The 17,382-nt window shown below is 37.4% G+C and overlaps 1 protein-coding gene across 2 annotated transcripts in view; it reads left to right on the top strand.

The window, feature by feature from the left end:
* The window catches only part of TBC1D22A (TBC1 domain family member 22A), a 187,107-nt gene that overhangs the window by 96,241 nt on the left and 73,484 nt on the right, over positions 1-17,382 (top strand). The window contains exons 11-12 of one of the 2 annotated variants that reach the window (XM_064142447.1): positions 11-138; positions 231-402. In XM_064142447.1, the coding sequence (XP_063998517.1) occupies positions 11-138; positions 231-260 (158 nt within the window). In that variant the 3' untranslated portion in view covers positions 261-402. Of the gene's footprint in view, positions 1-10; positions 139-230; positions 403-17,382 lie in introns of those variants that run through there. The other variant, XM_064142446.1, reaches the window with a different exon arrangement.

The raw sequence follows: 17,382 nt of genomic DNA, 5'->3' as shown, positions 1-17,382 counted from the left end.
GTATCTTCAGAACAGGTTCATAAGCATTTGGATCAGCACGAGGTGAAATATTTGCAATTTGCTTTCCGTTGGATGAATAACCTGCTGATGAGAGAAGTCCCTTTACGGTGTACCATCAGGTTATGGGACACATACCAAGTATGTATGTTATTGCATTTCCATAACTGATAATATGTTTTGGACATGCCAATAATGTTTGTGAATGTTTTTTCTTGAAACTTTCATTTTAGTGTCATCAAATAATCATCATCATAAGATAGAAGACCTTCAGTGATTGTTACCACTTAGAAACATTTAGTGTCTTCAAGTCTTCTTGCCCTTCAAAACTAAGCACTTGGTGTCATAGTAATTTATGGTACTAAAATGAACACACTCTCAAAGCATGGGTTAAAATTAATATTACCTTTTGTCTCTTCGAAGAAGTAAAACGTTGAAATGTGCTTAATCAGTGCCCTCCAACTGATTCTGATGTTCAAGCTTGTTAGTAATGTTGTGGAGGCAGGGAATTAATGTGGCCAAGTCAGGAATTTTTATATAAAAATAGAATTATTTTCCCAAAAACCTGCCCCCAAAACTATATACAGAAATTAATTTAGTTTGAGTTGCCAGATTCAGTTTCGGTTGAGAAGATCTACAAGGATACCATAGGTAATTTGACTATTTTGGAAGCCAGAAGTTGGAAAAGGCTTATTGAACTATTACATATTAGCGCTTCCCACTTAATAATAAAGCTGAGCCAAAATAACTCACAATCGGGCTGGCTGAAAAGGGTGGTCCAGCTGCTTGTCCTCTCGGGTTCTTTTTCAGAAGCCACGGGAGGGTCGTTAAGGCCTATTGAGCCTGCTTAAAGGGTGCTAATGGTGGGAAGCTGTCCTTCGGAGCAGAGTGCCAGGGGCTCCTTCTGCAGAGTCTATCCAGGCTGGGGGGGAGAAGTCTCAGGCGGGCACGATCTCCCAGGCAGGGGCAAATTCTAAGGCGGGAACCCCAAGAGTGGGAAATCCCCCAATATTTGTACCCTCTCTAGACAAAGAGCAGAGTTACCACTTCCTAGGTGCGAAGACCACAGCCAATCCCCAGCCCGATTCCAGCGTGGGCACTGCACGGGCACCCCTCGTTCCAGAAGGGCCCCTTGCTCTCCCCCTTCATGCCTGCAGGGCAGGGTGGGGGGGGAACAGGTCTTTTCACGCCTTTTCCTCTCCCATTCAAACCACAGAGGGAGAGGAATTTAGGGGTATGCAGGACTCCAGGACAACTACTCATCTGCTTAACTACTCAATCCAACATTCTTCTCTGATATCCAGTTCTTAGCATTAATTCTTCAGTCATGTCTTCTCTTTGACAGTCTGTCCAGACAAAACATCTTAGATCATTGGCCTGTAGTTGAGATAATTTTTTTTCCCAGTAATTTCTTGCCTGACTGTCAAGTGAAGAAACTGATACTGGAGAAAAACTGTTTACCCATTGTTGGTTCTATTAATTGGCATTTCAGTTTCTTCTGGTTGCAATTTTGACAACATATTTAAAAAGTCTTTGTTGAAGTTAACAGAAAAAAAGAGGAAAAAAAGTAAAAATATTTTAAATTCTGTAAGAAATTCTAAACTCAATAAATATGAGAGTAAGATATACTATTTCTTGTAGAGATCTTTAAATGTCTGTCTTTATTTCTAGTCATTGTGTAGCAATGTTTAGTTTCATATACTTTAATGCCAGAGTCATTTAGACCATCTATCCAGACCTCTAACAGAAGGTTAAGAATTGACTGCTATTCATTTAATGAGTCCAGTAAGTTGTTTCAGTGAAGTGTGTTTTGTAGAACAGTATCAAAATCTGATAACCAAGCGTTAAAAAATGAGAGTTCTGTCATTTCTACTGTTAATGTGTCCTTGCATATTTTATTTTGCTGTTCAACAAATTTCTGAATTCAGTTTGGCTACTTCTTTCACCTGGGGTCTTTCTACCACATTTGTCTCATTAGAACATCTATTGCTCATTTTAATATCTGCTGTTACTGGGTATTTTCTTCCAGTGGAAAATACTTATTCTTTATAAGATCTTTTTGCTAAACTGAAGGATTGAGCTATTTAAATGTTTCACTGTAGCTAAATGCACTCATTTTGAATAATTTTGTTGCTATCGCTGCAGCATTTCTAACTCCTGAAAGTTTTTTTACAATTCTAGCTATAGCACTGGATTTGGTACTTGATAATTAGTCTCATTATTGTGTTAAAATCATGTAAAAGCTCCTCCTCCATCCAACTAAACACCAACATATGCCACATAAATAGTTAGTTTTCACAAAACTTCACTTTGTGCTTATCTATGAGTTATAATTCTTCAAAAATGTTGAGAAATTTCTTTTGAAGACCAAGCATGTGGTTGCTTTCTCAAGCATACCATGCTGAAAAGAAACCTCTCGCAATTGCTAGTCTGTAGGCCTTTCTCAAGTTATGCTTCAGGGCGGTCTTTATTCATAATAAGTGGTTCAGATTATATAATTCTGATTTTCAGCACATTCTACTGTGTTACAATAGTTCTCCATCGTATTTAAAACTTAATACTTAGGTATTTAAATGGGATTTTTCAAGTGTTTCTTTTGAAATGAAGATTTCTCATACATAAATAGCTAAATGGAATTCTTATTCCCAGAATGGAATTATTTTTGTGTATTAAACATGCTTAAGGAGCAGTTCTGTTTTGATTCAGCAGGTGCAGTAGATCTGTACTGTTTTCTGGTATTTAGCTGCGTACAGACTGTTCAGTATGCATTTCTTGGTGAATAGCTGTTAAGGAGGGGGTTGAATCTGGGTTAGAAATGAATTGTAATGAGGCCGATATAAAAATTATTAAATAGTTTATTAAATCATATGATGAAAATTTCCCCAAACTTATTTACAATTAGCACACACAGATTCTATTATGTGGTTGGTAAAACTATTTTTGCAGAATGTATATATACAGTCAGATTTAATTTAAATGGTGTAGGAAGATTTTAGACATCTTCAGTAATTGGAGAGTCTTGCAGCACAAACTGCCGCTTAAACCTTAAACATAAACTTTCACAAACTTCAGAAAAGAGAGGTAGTTTACTCACTAGTCAGAGTCTCAATACTTGTAATCTAAAAGTATATGTAGAAGCATAAGCAAGAAAAAAATATATCCCAGCCACGTGGTGGCCTTCCATGTGGTGATGATACGGCGGGGCTTTGCTGCTTGCCTAGCTCAGATTGAGTGCGTTGTCTGAGAAGATCCACGGACACGAGGCAAATCCTCCGTGGTTCTCAGGTAGGCCATCAGAGTGGTCAGTCACCTGGGTGAAGCAGGATCCAGGTTTGCAGGCTGAAGCAGTCTGATCGGTGCTGTAAACAGCAAAGGAGCCGGCCCTCGGGATGGAGCGGTGGGCCAGCAGGTCTCTGTGTTGCAAGTTGTTGCTAGTTCATCACCTAGGCTGTTGCCTAGACTCGGCCAGAGTCAAACGGACTCGGGCTCGGCTGAGTTCAGACAGGCAGCTGTATCCCAGCATGGGGCAAGCCATTTCAGTCCCTTGGCTCAGTGTGGAGTACAGGTAGTCAGGTCTTCCCTTTGTGGGGGAGGCAAGTCCCCAGCTACGCGGTGCAAAGGCGTGCAAGGCAAACAAGTGGCAGCAGCAAACAAACAAGTTGCCTAGGTTTTTCAGCATTTTGATGAGTGTCTTTGACCAATAGCAACAGATCAAAACACTCTTAGAACCAATTCTAAGTTATTTCACCAAAAAAGGAAGATGCACATGCTTAGCATCCTTGACTTGCGTTTACCAAAGACAAAGCAGGCTGCAAAGCAAGGCCAAATATGGTGTCTTTGTGATAGACTGAGAAGCACCAAGGCTTTTGTCTGCTTTCCCATGCTTCTTCCACCATTCAAGCAGCTGTTTAGGATGTGTCTTGGTAATGTATTCTGAGTATAATTTGGACCTTCCACCACAGTAGCGTATTTATAACCTGCAAGGATATCTTAATGTAGGCAGTCATCTATATTGCTAGCCCTTTTTCTGAAACAGCCTCCAGCACTTTTGCTAGTTGCTTATCAAATTTCAGTTGTGCTTATACCAAATTTATTATCAACCTATGGGTCTTATCAAGTTAACATGTATAATGGATGGAGTGAATATATGAGAGTTGGCGAAGTTTGTTCAATGTTTTGACTGAAGTGTTAAGTGGTATCTTTATAGAGTTTTACACAATTTGTCACTACTAGTGGCTGCTCAGAATGTACATGTATGGACTTTTTCTCCCAATATTCTTGAACTACTGGAAGGAGAAATAGGTTTACCTGCAGTAGGAGTTCAGAGAGAAGGTGAATTAACCATGTTGCAGTGTAGTATTAGCCACAGCAGACAGATGGTGCAAAGGCTTTTCCTTAGACTCTACCTAGCTCATGACTCATAGGAAGGGATGTGGTGTTTGCAAGGCATTGTTTATGGGCAATTCTAGTCCCAGTGCACGACATGATTTAGTAACAGCACACGTGCAGTGCCAGAGGAGGTTTCAGGATAGGTGGAGCATGTGGAAGGAATGAGAAGACAGGTGGGACTGCTGGATTCCTTCATGTCTGGGCCAGGGGTGCATTCTCACTCTCCTTTTTCCTGCAGAGATCCAGGGTAGTGCTGATTGGCTTCCATACCCTCCCAAAGGTTAGAGGACTGCAAACAGACTGCCATCTCCAGTTGTTCTGAGAACAGAACCCATTTTGTCATGAACTGCAACAGGGACTTTTCAGGAAAATTAGAGCACTCTTAAATAGTCTGATGTTACGTATTTTCTAGTGTGATATGTAACTGGTCTGAAGGTGTTAGAACCTCATTTTTTGTCAAAATGTATTGCAATTCCATCACTGACTTGGTGAGAGTAGGATTGGACATTTAAATGATGTCTACTTCTGTCAGTAGGTGTGGTAGCAAAGGTGCTCTGACTGGTGCCTTATTTTCTGTGTAGTTTAATTTAGGATTCATCACCCATTTGTTAGACTCTGTAGAGTAAATCATTGGGCATATAATCCAAAGTACCTGTACTTCAGCTAGTTAGTGCTGCAGAGAAGGAAAGTTCTGAGAGCTTCCCAAATCCTCACTTCAGCAAATACTCTGGTATTCTGTAACTGCATCTATGAAATCCACTAAAATACATCACTGTCTTCTCTGGGAGAACTCAACAAAGTAGAAAAAGAAAAGGCATGACATGTCTTGCTTACAAAGGGAATGTTGTGAGAGCTTCTTAGCAATAAATATTAAGCTAGTTTTATTCTTTAACTTGAAGTGCATTTGAATGAATTATCATATTTTTTCACTTATTTGGGCTTTGCTATTGTTGTTTCTTTTGGCTTTGTTTGTGTGGTGATGGTTTTTGGTTTTGTTTTCGTTTGAGTTTTTGTTTGTTTGCTGTTGCTTTGGGGTTTTTTTAGATGAATGCTAAATACCTTGTCAATTACCTCAAAATAGAAAGTGCTTGTTAAGTTATGCCTAAGGCATTCAAAGTTTAGATCTGTAGAACTGATAAATACGAATGTTTATAAAATTTGTCATCTGAAAAATTCTAGAAAACAAAACACTTTAACATCATACCTCCGTTTTATATTTTTAGCTCTTTTATCTTACTTTTTGTCATCTTTTTTGGCATAAAGGTTTGGTAAAATGAGATAGAGTCATGGCTGAATTATTCAGGATATTTATGTTTAACAGTTTTCTATGAACTTATGAAATGCAAGTTAGTTTTATAATTCTTCATTGCCAGAGGGGCCTTTTGACACTAATTTGAAGATTGCTTTGTGTATTTGAAACTGACTTTTCATGGCTTCTAATGCTGACTTAAAAGATTCAGCATATTGTGTTAGAAATGATGAGGCTGTCTCCATGCTCAGCATCTGTTATTTTCTACTCTAGATAAATATTTTAAATGTTTACCATCAAAACCTTGGAAAGTATCCTTGCTTCAGTTAAGGTATTTCATTGAAGGGTTTCTTTGGGTTTATTGCTTAAAATGTATGGTGTCCTGTGATGGATTATGCAAAATTAATAATCTGTATTAATTTTGCTATCCAATCCAAGATTGTTAATAAGTATGAAACTGTTTATTAACATTAAAACTCACCAGAAAACTTATTCACAAGGTTAAAATGCACGGTCTGGAAATTTATACATGTGAGGAATAGGCAAAACTAGAACACTTATTTCTTAGTGGCAAACACAAACATTATACTGGAAGAGAAGATTCTTGTGGTTAATTATACTGTATCCACTAGAGGACACAGGAAACTCCTTTCTCCTTATGGCAGAAGGCAGTAAGTGAATTACAAGAGGCTTTTAAGTATTTACTCCCAAAATATTATCATACAGTACCCAAAGTACGTGGAGGGGTTGCAGGCTCTTTTCTCAGCAAGCTGGGAGTCTATAGCATGGTCTCTGACCTGCTTCCTCTTGATTTCTGATTCAGCAGAAGCCTTGCAGAGCGGCAGGCAGGATGCAATGAGATGAGGAGTCTTGACACAATGCCACACTGGCTAGAAAGGCTGATCATTTGCAGGCTTTTAAAGCCTGTTCCTGGTAAACTCTTCAGGGCATGGAGCTTCAGGATGCAATGAAGCAGCAGCAGCAGCAGCAGCACACTGTGCTACCTGCTCATCCCTTTTATCAGCACCAGCCCAAGACTAATGGGCCGTTGGACATAAATTAGCCAATGAGAATGGCACTTTGCCAAGACTGACCACTTTAGGTGAAGCCAGGGCTTTTGGTTTTATTTCCTGCTGTTGCTTCCCCCGGCAGGGAAGGAGGAGGAGCAGGGGAACATGTCTGGACAAACCAGAGTCCTTAGACTCAAAGGTTTCAGGTTCTTTGTTCTCTGTCCCCACAGTTGCTTCTCCCCACAGCAGAAGTGGGGAGAACATAAAAACATGCCTGGGCAAGCCAGGACATGGATAAGCCCATTTTTGGCCTACCAGACCTACCACAACATGTCCTTGAGACACTTCTAAGATCCACTGTGGTTATGTAGCTGTGTATTTCTCTGGTCGACAGTGGGCAGCAGTGCCTTTACAGTGATGGCTTCCATTCTGAACTCTTCATTCCTAACTGGAAATAGCAATATAGGTCTTGGACATCAGTGGTTTTATACCAGTGCATGGAGAAGAACAGTGTTTAGTTTTAACTCTCAGTGTTTTAAAACATTTGATTTCTGAGCATTTTGAAGCTGGAAGGAAGTCTTTAACAATTCCGTCCTGACAGAGGATAACATGGCTCTATACTGACTACCATTTTAAGTAGAATAAGAATTTTCCCAGTGCAAAAGTACCTAATTTTATTTCACGTAGAATGGAGTGTATGTGTTTTTCATTACAATGTTTTCCTTCTGATCTGATGTTCTTACATAAATTACCTCTTCTGTATCTCCTTTGTTCAGTGGTTTCTCGGCTTAAGTAAATCTGTAGTAGTACATAATTTGCAGAAGAAAGATTGACACAAGTTCCATGGGTAAAAACTTACTCAGAGAACAAAACAAACAAACAAATAAGTAAAACCCCCCACAAAATAAAATTAAAAAGTAAAAACAACCAAAGAAAATTGTAGCCTCTATGTGTATTACTTTTCAGTTTTAAGTGTATGGTGGCAAATGCCATGTGAATGTTTACAGTTAAGCATACAGCCTAGTATTTTTCTCCTGCCAAAAAGCCTTTTTTTTTAGTACCACCTAGGTACCTGACTGCTGTATTGCTGGCTCACTGGTAGGCTGATGTAGTTGAAAAAATGAGTCACACAGTGGATACCCTGTAAAACAGGCAGGTGAGAAAGGTACTGTTTACAGTGCCCTGGTGTCCTACTTTACAACTTTACCTTATTCTTGTCTGAGGAAAAGTTCAGTGTTACCAAGATAACTTAAGGCCTATCATGGAAAATAAATGCAAGTTGAAGTATATAGTCCTACCATGTAAAATGCAAAACAATTGCAAAGATTCACAGAAAGTATAGGAGAAAGCAAATAATAGCACTGACAGCATTATATAATACTGGTGAGTTGATTTCCTTTCTTACTGCTGAAATAGTTTTTCTTCTAGCCCCTGTTACCCCCTGTTCCTTAACAGTGTTTGTTAGTTTTCTTCTGATTAGCCCAGTGAGAGGGCCACAGCCAGTGCAAGATAGAGGATGAGAGAGCAGAGCTGTCATTTGAACCCTAGTGTTAAATCAGAGTGATTGCTCATCCTTTTCCAGTTTATTTGCTGCCTTTTCTTAAGATTTTCTTAATTGATAGATGGTAGATTTGATCTCAGATTTCATCTGTTAGGCAGACTTCAACAGAGAGCACCCACTGCTGGTGGAACCTACTGTCTTATGCTTCTGTTTCTCCAATTCTGCAGATGGATTCCTCTTCCTCCTTGAAATGTAATCTTTCTTCTTAAGTCAGGAGACTGATGCTTCATTTGCTCAAAATAAACATTATTTCTTTTTCTCTGGAAAATGTGTCTTCATTAGATCAATATTGTCACATATACTTGACCAGCCGTTTGTGTCCTTTCCTTCTTTGAAGAGGGGTGGAGTTTATTTTCTCACTTTTTGACTTGGTGTTATTGTTGTGCATCTCATGTTGGACCTTATATACTCTACTGCATGGTATGTTAACAGGCATCTTTGTTTCCTATTTATTTGGTGGTATCATTTATGTAGCTCATGACTGGCATTTGATGATGTGTATTTTGGGTACACGTAGACATCTAATATTATGTTTTAATAAACAGTATGGGTATGATTTCCTGGAAGTGCTGAGGACTCAAAAATCTTACTGAAGTTCAAGAAAGCCTGCAGAAGCACAGGATTTCTTTTTATCTAGAGGGAAAAATAGAGATCTAACTCCTGGGACTTATTATTGTAACTGAACTTTTGTTTTAATTGTAACACTACTACCTCCTGCCAAAAAAAAAAAAAAAGAAAAATTAAAGGGAGAGAAGTGGGGGTAAAAAAAGATTACATCTAATAGCATTATTTGGCTGGCTGTCAATCACTGAAATTTAAAAAATGTTCAAAGCTGCAGTTACAGTTTTTTTTTCCTGTGTTTCCATTTTTGACATAAATTCAATCAGAGATTTTTATTCCCTGAACACCAAAATTAATTAAGTCTGGTTTTCAGTAGAGTTGTGATTAGTGTTTATTTAAAAATAAAATAAAAGCAATTGAAGTTGAATCAGGTGTGCATTTCTCAACAGATACCAAAAAATCTATACAAGAAAAATATTACTACTTTGGTCTCAATTAAAGCCTTAAGCCACCCGAGACAACAGAGTCAAAATACATCTATTGAAAACAGATCTAATTTTTCTTGCCCAGGTATGTTTTTATGGCAGTTCTAACATCTCTTTTCTGTATTGAGTTCATGATAATAAGTAGACAATTGTTCTCATCGTTTCCTTCATCAGGAGCATAACATCTCTCACTGTGGTCTGCTTTGTTTTGTTTTTTTATACAAAACATGGGTTGAACCATAAAAATCCCTGAACCAGATTAGGTTAAATAGAAAAAACAAAGCATGTAGAGTGAGAGCAGGAGAATGGAGAAAGTATATACTCTCCCATCTTCTACTACTCAGAAGCTTTATTAAATCTCTATCTGCTTTACAAAATGCCCATTGAGTGTTATTAAATATGTATCTAATTGTTTTATTATACACCTGGGGCAAGGGGCTTTTTCTTGTGATTTGTGCAGTAGGAAAATAAATTCTCCTCCTTTAGTTTAACAAAAAAAAAATCTTTTGAATTTACTTCCAATTACTTCTTTAATATGACAAATTTATCCAATCATTCTTAGTTGCTTTTTCCTCCATCACCTCTTCCAAAGTTGATTTTGTGTCTCAGCATGTAATCGCTCCTTTCCCAAACTGGACCTGTCTGTACCTATAGAAGCCATTTCATGCACTTCTTGTGCTTACCTTTCTTCTCTGTAGTCTTTAGAGTTTTGCTATAAATCTTATTTCCGCCATATGCGAAATAAAAACTTAAAGAGATGTGCGCACTGTGGAGTCATAGAGCAAGATAAAAGTTATTGTCTATTTCTTATATTTGTGATTTCTCATTTCTTTTCTCCCGTTGAAAAGAAATGTTTTCAGGTAACTTTTCATATTTAGTCCAGCTTGTCTGTCTTGGCAGTTAATGTCATGGATGTCAAGTATGTATGTTTTGGTTTTCCCTCTTCATGTATATCCAAACTGAATTTCATTTGACAGTTTATCATTCAGTATCATTCATTTAATGAGCTTTTTGCAGCCAGCTTTTTTTTTTTTCCTTATTTTTTCTAGTAGAAGCTATTCTGGATAATTTTACATCTCTAGCAAATCATTCTTTTTGAAGATCACTTAGTAATTTAGTGAGCTACGTAGATCTTACCCTGTTATTTTTATTCTTTTAATTGACAAACATTTACTCTCATGTTCAATAACAACTTAATTTTAGACTTGTGCTTAGTGACCTTGTTTAGAGTGTCAGGGCATCTGAATATTTAATATCCAATTACACACACATGGCTGTGATCACATCTTCAATATTTCTAGGCATTTGCCAATTTGGATGAAACTGGTGAATGTGTTAAATATCCCTGAGGGTGACAGACATGGTGGGGTATAACCTTTCCTGCCCAGTCAGAGAATGGGAGTGTGAAAATAAGTTTTCTTGGGAAATAAATTTAAAAATACTGTGTGATTTTGTTATTTGGTAGTGATTCCTGTTGTCTACCTGCAGCATACTGTCTGAGAAGCCAGTTCCTGCATTCAAAAGGCATCAGCATCCTTTGGAACTTGTGCTCAGATCATGTCTCTCTTTTTGATTCTGCCACCTCTTGTTTCCTCTTGGGAAATTTTGTTTTTAGCTTCCTATCTGAGAGTTATGGTTTACTGTCCTGCTGTCTACCGAGCCCAGTCTTGATCTCACCCCCTTTCACTGTAATTCCAGATCACTTTTTCATACTGTTTGCTTTAGAAATAGATCTAAAAGTATGATTTAAATAAAATTCAGTTCTTGGACAGAATAGGAAGATATGTTAACATAAGAAAAGGAGATATTACTTGCAAAACTGGTAATCTAAACATATTCCTGTTTAAACAAAACATCTGTATTGTATCTCTGCATCCCTTTGAAAGTTTTTAGGTTCTTATGTGTTCAGCAATGTAATCTTTTGTCAGTAGACTTCTGATATATAAAGTTTCCCTGAAACTTGAGTAATTGAAAACTGTTAATACTTTTTGAATCTTTGTTAAGTAACAGGCTGTAATCACCTTCTATGGCATGGATAGTTACCTTCTGGGATATCTTGGTTGCCAAGGCAACCTCCCATTGACAAGAGTTGTGCTCATTAGTGTTGTATTTTGTCAGGCAATTATATTTCAGTGGTATGGCACTGAAGTCAGTGACCTCTTATTGCTTATCTTGTGCAAACTGCAATCAGAAATAATAAAAAAACTCAAAGAAAAGAAGGTAAAGTTGGTTGAAGACTCAGACTGCTTTATCTTCAACTGTATATAACTTTATGTACAGGCTTTATCTTGTGCATAAGGATTATGTGCACAATGGAGAAAAAACAAGTTTCTTAATCAGTTTTTAAGTGTGACCTTAAAATACATGCATTCATATTTATATAAGCACTCAGGTTTTATCCTAGAAAAGAAGAAAGTCAAATGCTGTTTTTGTAACGTAATGAGGTATGTACTCTTGATACTCCTTTGTTGATCATCCAGCTCTAGTTTGTTAGTTGTTCCTATTTATTTTGCAGTTTCTTATTGAAAGACTGAGTTCCCAAATTCCCACTGAAAGCAGACTAAGAGCTTCCTGGCTTTGAGCTAGACCACAGTCTTGCACAGAGCGGTATGCCCATTCACATCCCAGTCTCTGATCTGTGATTACATGTCCTCACCTCCCTGATTCCTGTCTGGTATGTTTTTTTCTTGATGAAGATATAAAAAGAAAAAGTTAACTTACTTTCTCTTTCAAATAAAATCTCTTTTATAGATCTTCCAGCCCTTTACTTCTGACTGGGATCTTATGCATATCACTTAGTATGTCTAACTTACTTAGCTCTGTCTTTGTTTTCACATTCTTTATTGGCATTTCCTGTATCTATTACCCAAATTCTGTGGCATGGTAGGGCAGGCTGGGGACCATGAGAGGTGCTACCTCTCTGGAGTAAATGCCTGTATACTGGTGTTTACCTGAACTCTGAGTAAGGCGCACTTAAACACTCGCAATTATAAAACTGTATGTGGCTGCTTGCATGAGAAGCTTAAACAAACTGCCCATGAAAGTCAAGTTATCAACAAGCACAGATGCATGCTTTTGAATGGGTTTGCATATTATGTACCTCTATGTAGGCATTTCTGAGTTTGAAAGCCTTTTGGATCTGGAATTCTGAGATTCCCTTGTCTGTGGGCTTACTGTGAACAATGGAGACAGGGTTCAGTTTGAGATACAAATGCAAACATACAGATGTCGTACTGTAAGCTTGTGTGTGTTGCCGTGTTGGATGTCTAAGCTTCCATGACAGCTGATGGAGACCTAGTAAATAAATTCAGAGGAGTCTAGAGAGCAATAAGTTATGGCTTAGAATCAGCTGGTAAACTGTATCTGTTTTTTTAGGCTACATTGAACATTATGGGTGCATCTTCATCACCTGTGTAACTTCAGTGGACATCCTTGTAGACAATTAAATTTAGAAATCTTAGTATGGAAGCTCTCTGACTTTCTGCAAAAGTGAGTTAAAATTCCTTTAATATGCAAAAGGACTTCTGCTGTGTAGTTCTGGGCCCCTAGGTCACCTGGTTTTGATATATGAAAGTGTAGATGGCAAAGATGTTTGCATGTTGCCAGTTTTGGTTCATTTTTCTTTGGTAGCTTTCATTGTCATCAGAGAGTATTGAAAATAAAAATATGTGTAGCCATGCTATTTTATGAGAAGGTATTTGGTCATTGAAAAAAGCATGCAAAATAAAAACTTAGTGATATGCTTGAGGAAGCCTCTAGGTTTTCCTGTGTTCAATTTCTTAAGTTCCAGTACTGTTGAAACAAATGCTGAATTTTCTGTGTCTAAAATGGAATTTGATTGTAAATGCAGAGAGGATGAGATAAAATACTTTCTCTTATGCTTAGCTTAAAGAATGTGAGTAATCTCATTTAGTTAAAGAGAGCGACATGATTTTTAAAAGTATATGTTAAGAATAACTGCTTCACATCTATTTTCCATATTGTTTCACTCCAACACAGCAATGAGGGAAAAGTAACACACAAAGTACTTGTGGGTTGAGATGAAGAGTTGAGATAAAAAGTTTTATTGAGCAAATGAGATAATAATAATGCAGTGCACAATTACCTTAGTTTAGGCTATTTACAGAAAAAGAGCAGAAAAATGCAGAAAGCAGCATCATAAATCAGAAAACCAGCGAGCTAACCAACCCCCTCCTATCACATGCCATCTGCATGGAAAAGATTCAACACCCAAAACCCAGAACCCAAAAGCAGCAACTAGTACAGAAAGCCTCTCATGTTTCAATCTGTACTTCAAGCCTCACGATACTTTGCTTCAGCCAGCACTTTCATTTTGAAGCTGGTGTGAGGCAGGATGGTTTTGAATAACAGGACGTTTAAACTCAGCCCATGACACATATGCAGATTGGGATGTTGGGAACTGAGAATTTCATATGCTTTTCCAAAAGGAGTTTTGCTGTGACGGGAAGATGTGTCTGTATTTTCTTCTTGAGACATCTAAAGGAAGAAACTGCTAACACATATTCCTACCTTTGCTTCCACATATGCCATTGTCCATTATTACACCTTCCCTTACACTCATCTCATGCTTTCCTGACCTGCAATGACTGAACTTTCTAGAATGGCAAAGGTGAATGTCTGTCTGATGAGTGAGCTGTTAGAGCTTTCCTGGCATGGCAAACTCTCTATCTTGACTGTGATTTCACTGTTGCTTAAGGATGATAGAACTTTTCTGTGTTGGGTATGTTTTCACCTATATGAATTTTATGATCTGGCTGCTTACATGACTGTATAACCCTTTATGGTTTCATAAATTGCGTAAGTAAGTACAAGGCAGTATGTGTGAACCTACCTTTTCAGCAGTAGCCTCTGCTTATGTTGTCTTAAAGCAATTGTGGAATTTCATGGTGTGAATCCATGCTGTCTTTATCCATGAGTTACTTTTTTCCCCTCTGTAGTTCTTCATATGTGGAGGGGATTTTGCATAGCTATATTTCCTCTTTGCATTGAGATTTAAGCAGAACCATTCAGGCCATCTGCCTTGTACTATAACAGCTAATTGTCAGAGCAAGGATGCCTATGTAGAGGTGAAGTATTATCGGTCAGCATTCAAATACATGATATTTTATTGAGTTCAATGTGGCATTAAATGACTTCCCATTACATAGCAAATAAATTGTAGATGTTCCTTAGAGTCATCATTTGGTCCTACTTGCAAATTTTATTTTCCTGTTCCTCTTAAAAGAAGTTAATGGTTCCTCAATGAGTGCTACTTATATGAAAGGGCAAGAGTTTCTAGATTAATTGACTTTATGCACTGGATATTTCGTTAATAAATGGCATAGATAAGGGGAGAAATATACTTGGCTTGAGAAAAATACTAAAATTTTGTTCAAAAAGACTTGGGCTCTTTTGCCTTACTGATATGCTGTATTGTAACCCCAAATGCTGAATAAAGTAGGAGAGGTTAGTTAACTATGTTGGATTTTAGTCTCATAGTCTCATCTGACTCTTCTCTCAACTGCCGTTGAGTGTAGAGCTCTTCTCTGACAATAGTACTGCACTGTTGCTGTCGGTTGAATAGATATTCTCTCAGTTTAGTTAGGCCTGACTTAAGTCCTCTGAAAGTAGGCCTTCCAAATTATCACTACCTCATATGACATGATCAGAATTTAATTCTCTTACATCTGTAGTCTGAGTCACACAGATTTGCATAAACCAAATTCTCAGAATAAGTAATAGCAGTGCTTCCAAAAAGCAGGCCATTCTGCATATAGAGTATTGTTAAATGTTGTCACCTCCTTTTAATTCAGTTATTCCTGGTTTCTCTCAATGAAATTCTTCCAGTGTCTGTCTAACATGCTAGGGAACTTCAGTTATTTAATTTTATACCTGCCAATACAGGAATCAAAAACTAGCGTGTGTAAATAGAAGAGGCTTCTTAATTTTAGCTATACACAATGGAAATTCTGTAAGTCAAATGACAGATGTAGTAAAAGGTAAGTTTCCCTTCAGAGCATTTGTTCATGACAAACTGCTTTGCTGTTGACGAAAAGTATGTTTGATGCATGAAGAAACATGGAACCAAGCTATTAAGTTGTTTAATATTTTAAAGCTGGAATCTACTTGGTTCTCTCCTCTCGAGCTCCCATTGTTAATTATGCTGGTTTTTGGTTTCATGTAAGTGAATAGTGACAACTATCCAGAACTGCCATCTGATTTTGTTTTTTTTCATGATGTCATACATTTCTGGAGGCTTCTTAACAATTGTGCTGGTTTGAGGCCATGCTGATTAGATAATTGGCTCTGAAAAAGAAAATAATAGTGATGTCTGTATCACTCACTGGTTCTGCTGAGGAACATAAAAAACAAGAAACATAAACAAAGTCAGTCTCTGCTGCTGCTTGCTGTATTAACTATCTCTGCCTGAACCTGTGTAACCCAAACTAATCATTCTTCTTTGAACTCCTTATCTGGCAGTCTCACCCCTGCACATAAGTCTTCTGAAATAAGGGAATGGGCTGGGAAAAACAGGAGGGGAGTTAGTTCGGAGCCCTCCTGAGCAGTTTCTGCTGTTCAGGAGGGGTTTTGAATTTCTGTATTACTTTTAACTTATATATAATTGTATATAGTTGTAAATATCTGTATTTATTGTGTATATATGCTTGTAAATTTGTGCTGTGCTGTAAAATACAGCTTCATTCCATAACTTCCAGCTAGCTAAGTTAGTCTGGTGAATCATGGCGGGGGGGAACTCTCAAACTATCACAGAGGCTAATTGGAATATTTTAATGAGAGAAATGAGGTCATTGGTTGTGAGAAGAAAGTGATGATGTCATGCATTGGTTTGCTGAGAGGGACAAGAAGTCAAAACATAAACAATGTAATCTCACTTTTCCCTGGAACATTGCCCTGTTCACTTCTCTCTCTGGTCTCTCTGTCCTTTGATCTAATTACTTTCTTTTAACCCTGACCTGCTTTGATACCTCACCTCTACTTTCAACAGTTAACATGTAAGCTTTGCCGGCTGCTACTGGCTTCTGCATTGTTTATGTGTGGGTTTCTGAGATAGACGAGGGGGAGGAAACAGAAGGGGAGGGGTAACCTTGAGCCCCTCTGGATAGTTTGCTTTGTCTGAGAGGGAATTGGGATTTCTGTTTTATTTCCAAGTTGTATGTAATTGTAAATACTTGTATATATTGTGTATATATGCTTGTAAATTCTGCAGTGCTGTAAATATAGCTTCATCTTACTTCCATATCGTCTGAGTTAATCTGGGTAATTTTAAATAGTGAGTGTGTGGGAAATGTTCCTAACCCATTAGAGCAATAATGAAATAATGCTAACATGTTGTACAGATCTCTATTTATTAAAACATCCATAGCTAGGACATAGTTGACAGAGATTACCTTAATGTAAGAATGTCTGATGTTCCCAACTTTGAACAGTAAAAGTTTAGAATCAGATCAGAAGGATTTCTAGTTTATGTAAGAAGAGAGCTCAATAAAAATGCAAGCATTTCATTACTTCTGCAAACGAACACAAAATTGGAAATAATATGAATATGTGGTTTATATTACTGTGCATAATAAATTTTTGATAGCAGAACTACATCCAGGTAAGGAACAAAATAAATTACCATAAAATAGACTTGAAATGCAGAAATCTGTGGTTGATATCGCTTTGCAGCACAGGGCAGCCTCTCTACCATATGAAAAATAATTAGTTCACATTCATGACAAAATTCATCTGATTTGCTTTGAAACAGATTGTTCCAGTGTCAAAGCTTTTAAGCTGCCTGAGCCAAATATCAAGCTTTCAAAATAATTTTTAACTCTCTAATGCTGTCTAAAATGTATTACCTAAACTGCAATAAAACCTTGAGAGAGGATGAATGGGATAAACTAGTATTTTTTTAAAAAATCCAATAAAATGCAGTAGAAATAGATACTTCATAGTAGCATTGGGGAGGATTATCAAACTAGTATAATTATTGTTAGTTTCTGGAATGTACAACATCATTAGAACTACATGAAATGGTAAGAACTTTATATTGTTTTGTCTCTCTGGTGCTCTATTTCCTAGCAATGATCACTTTTTCCTTAATATTCTAGCCTTTCTTGTTTTCCT

The sequence above is a fragment of the Pogoniulus pusillus genome, chromosome 4 (assembly GCF_015220805.1).
Source record: "Pogoniulus pusillus isolate bPogPus1 chromosome 4, bPogPus1.pri, whole genome shotgun sequence".
Taxonomy (NCBI): Eukaryota; Metazoa; Chordata; class Aves; order Piciformes; family Lybiidae; genus Pogoniulus; species Pogoniulus pusillus.
Note: the sequence above shows the minus strand (reverse complement) of the source record. Positions and strands in the feature narration are given on the sequence as shown.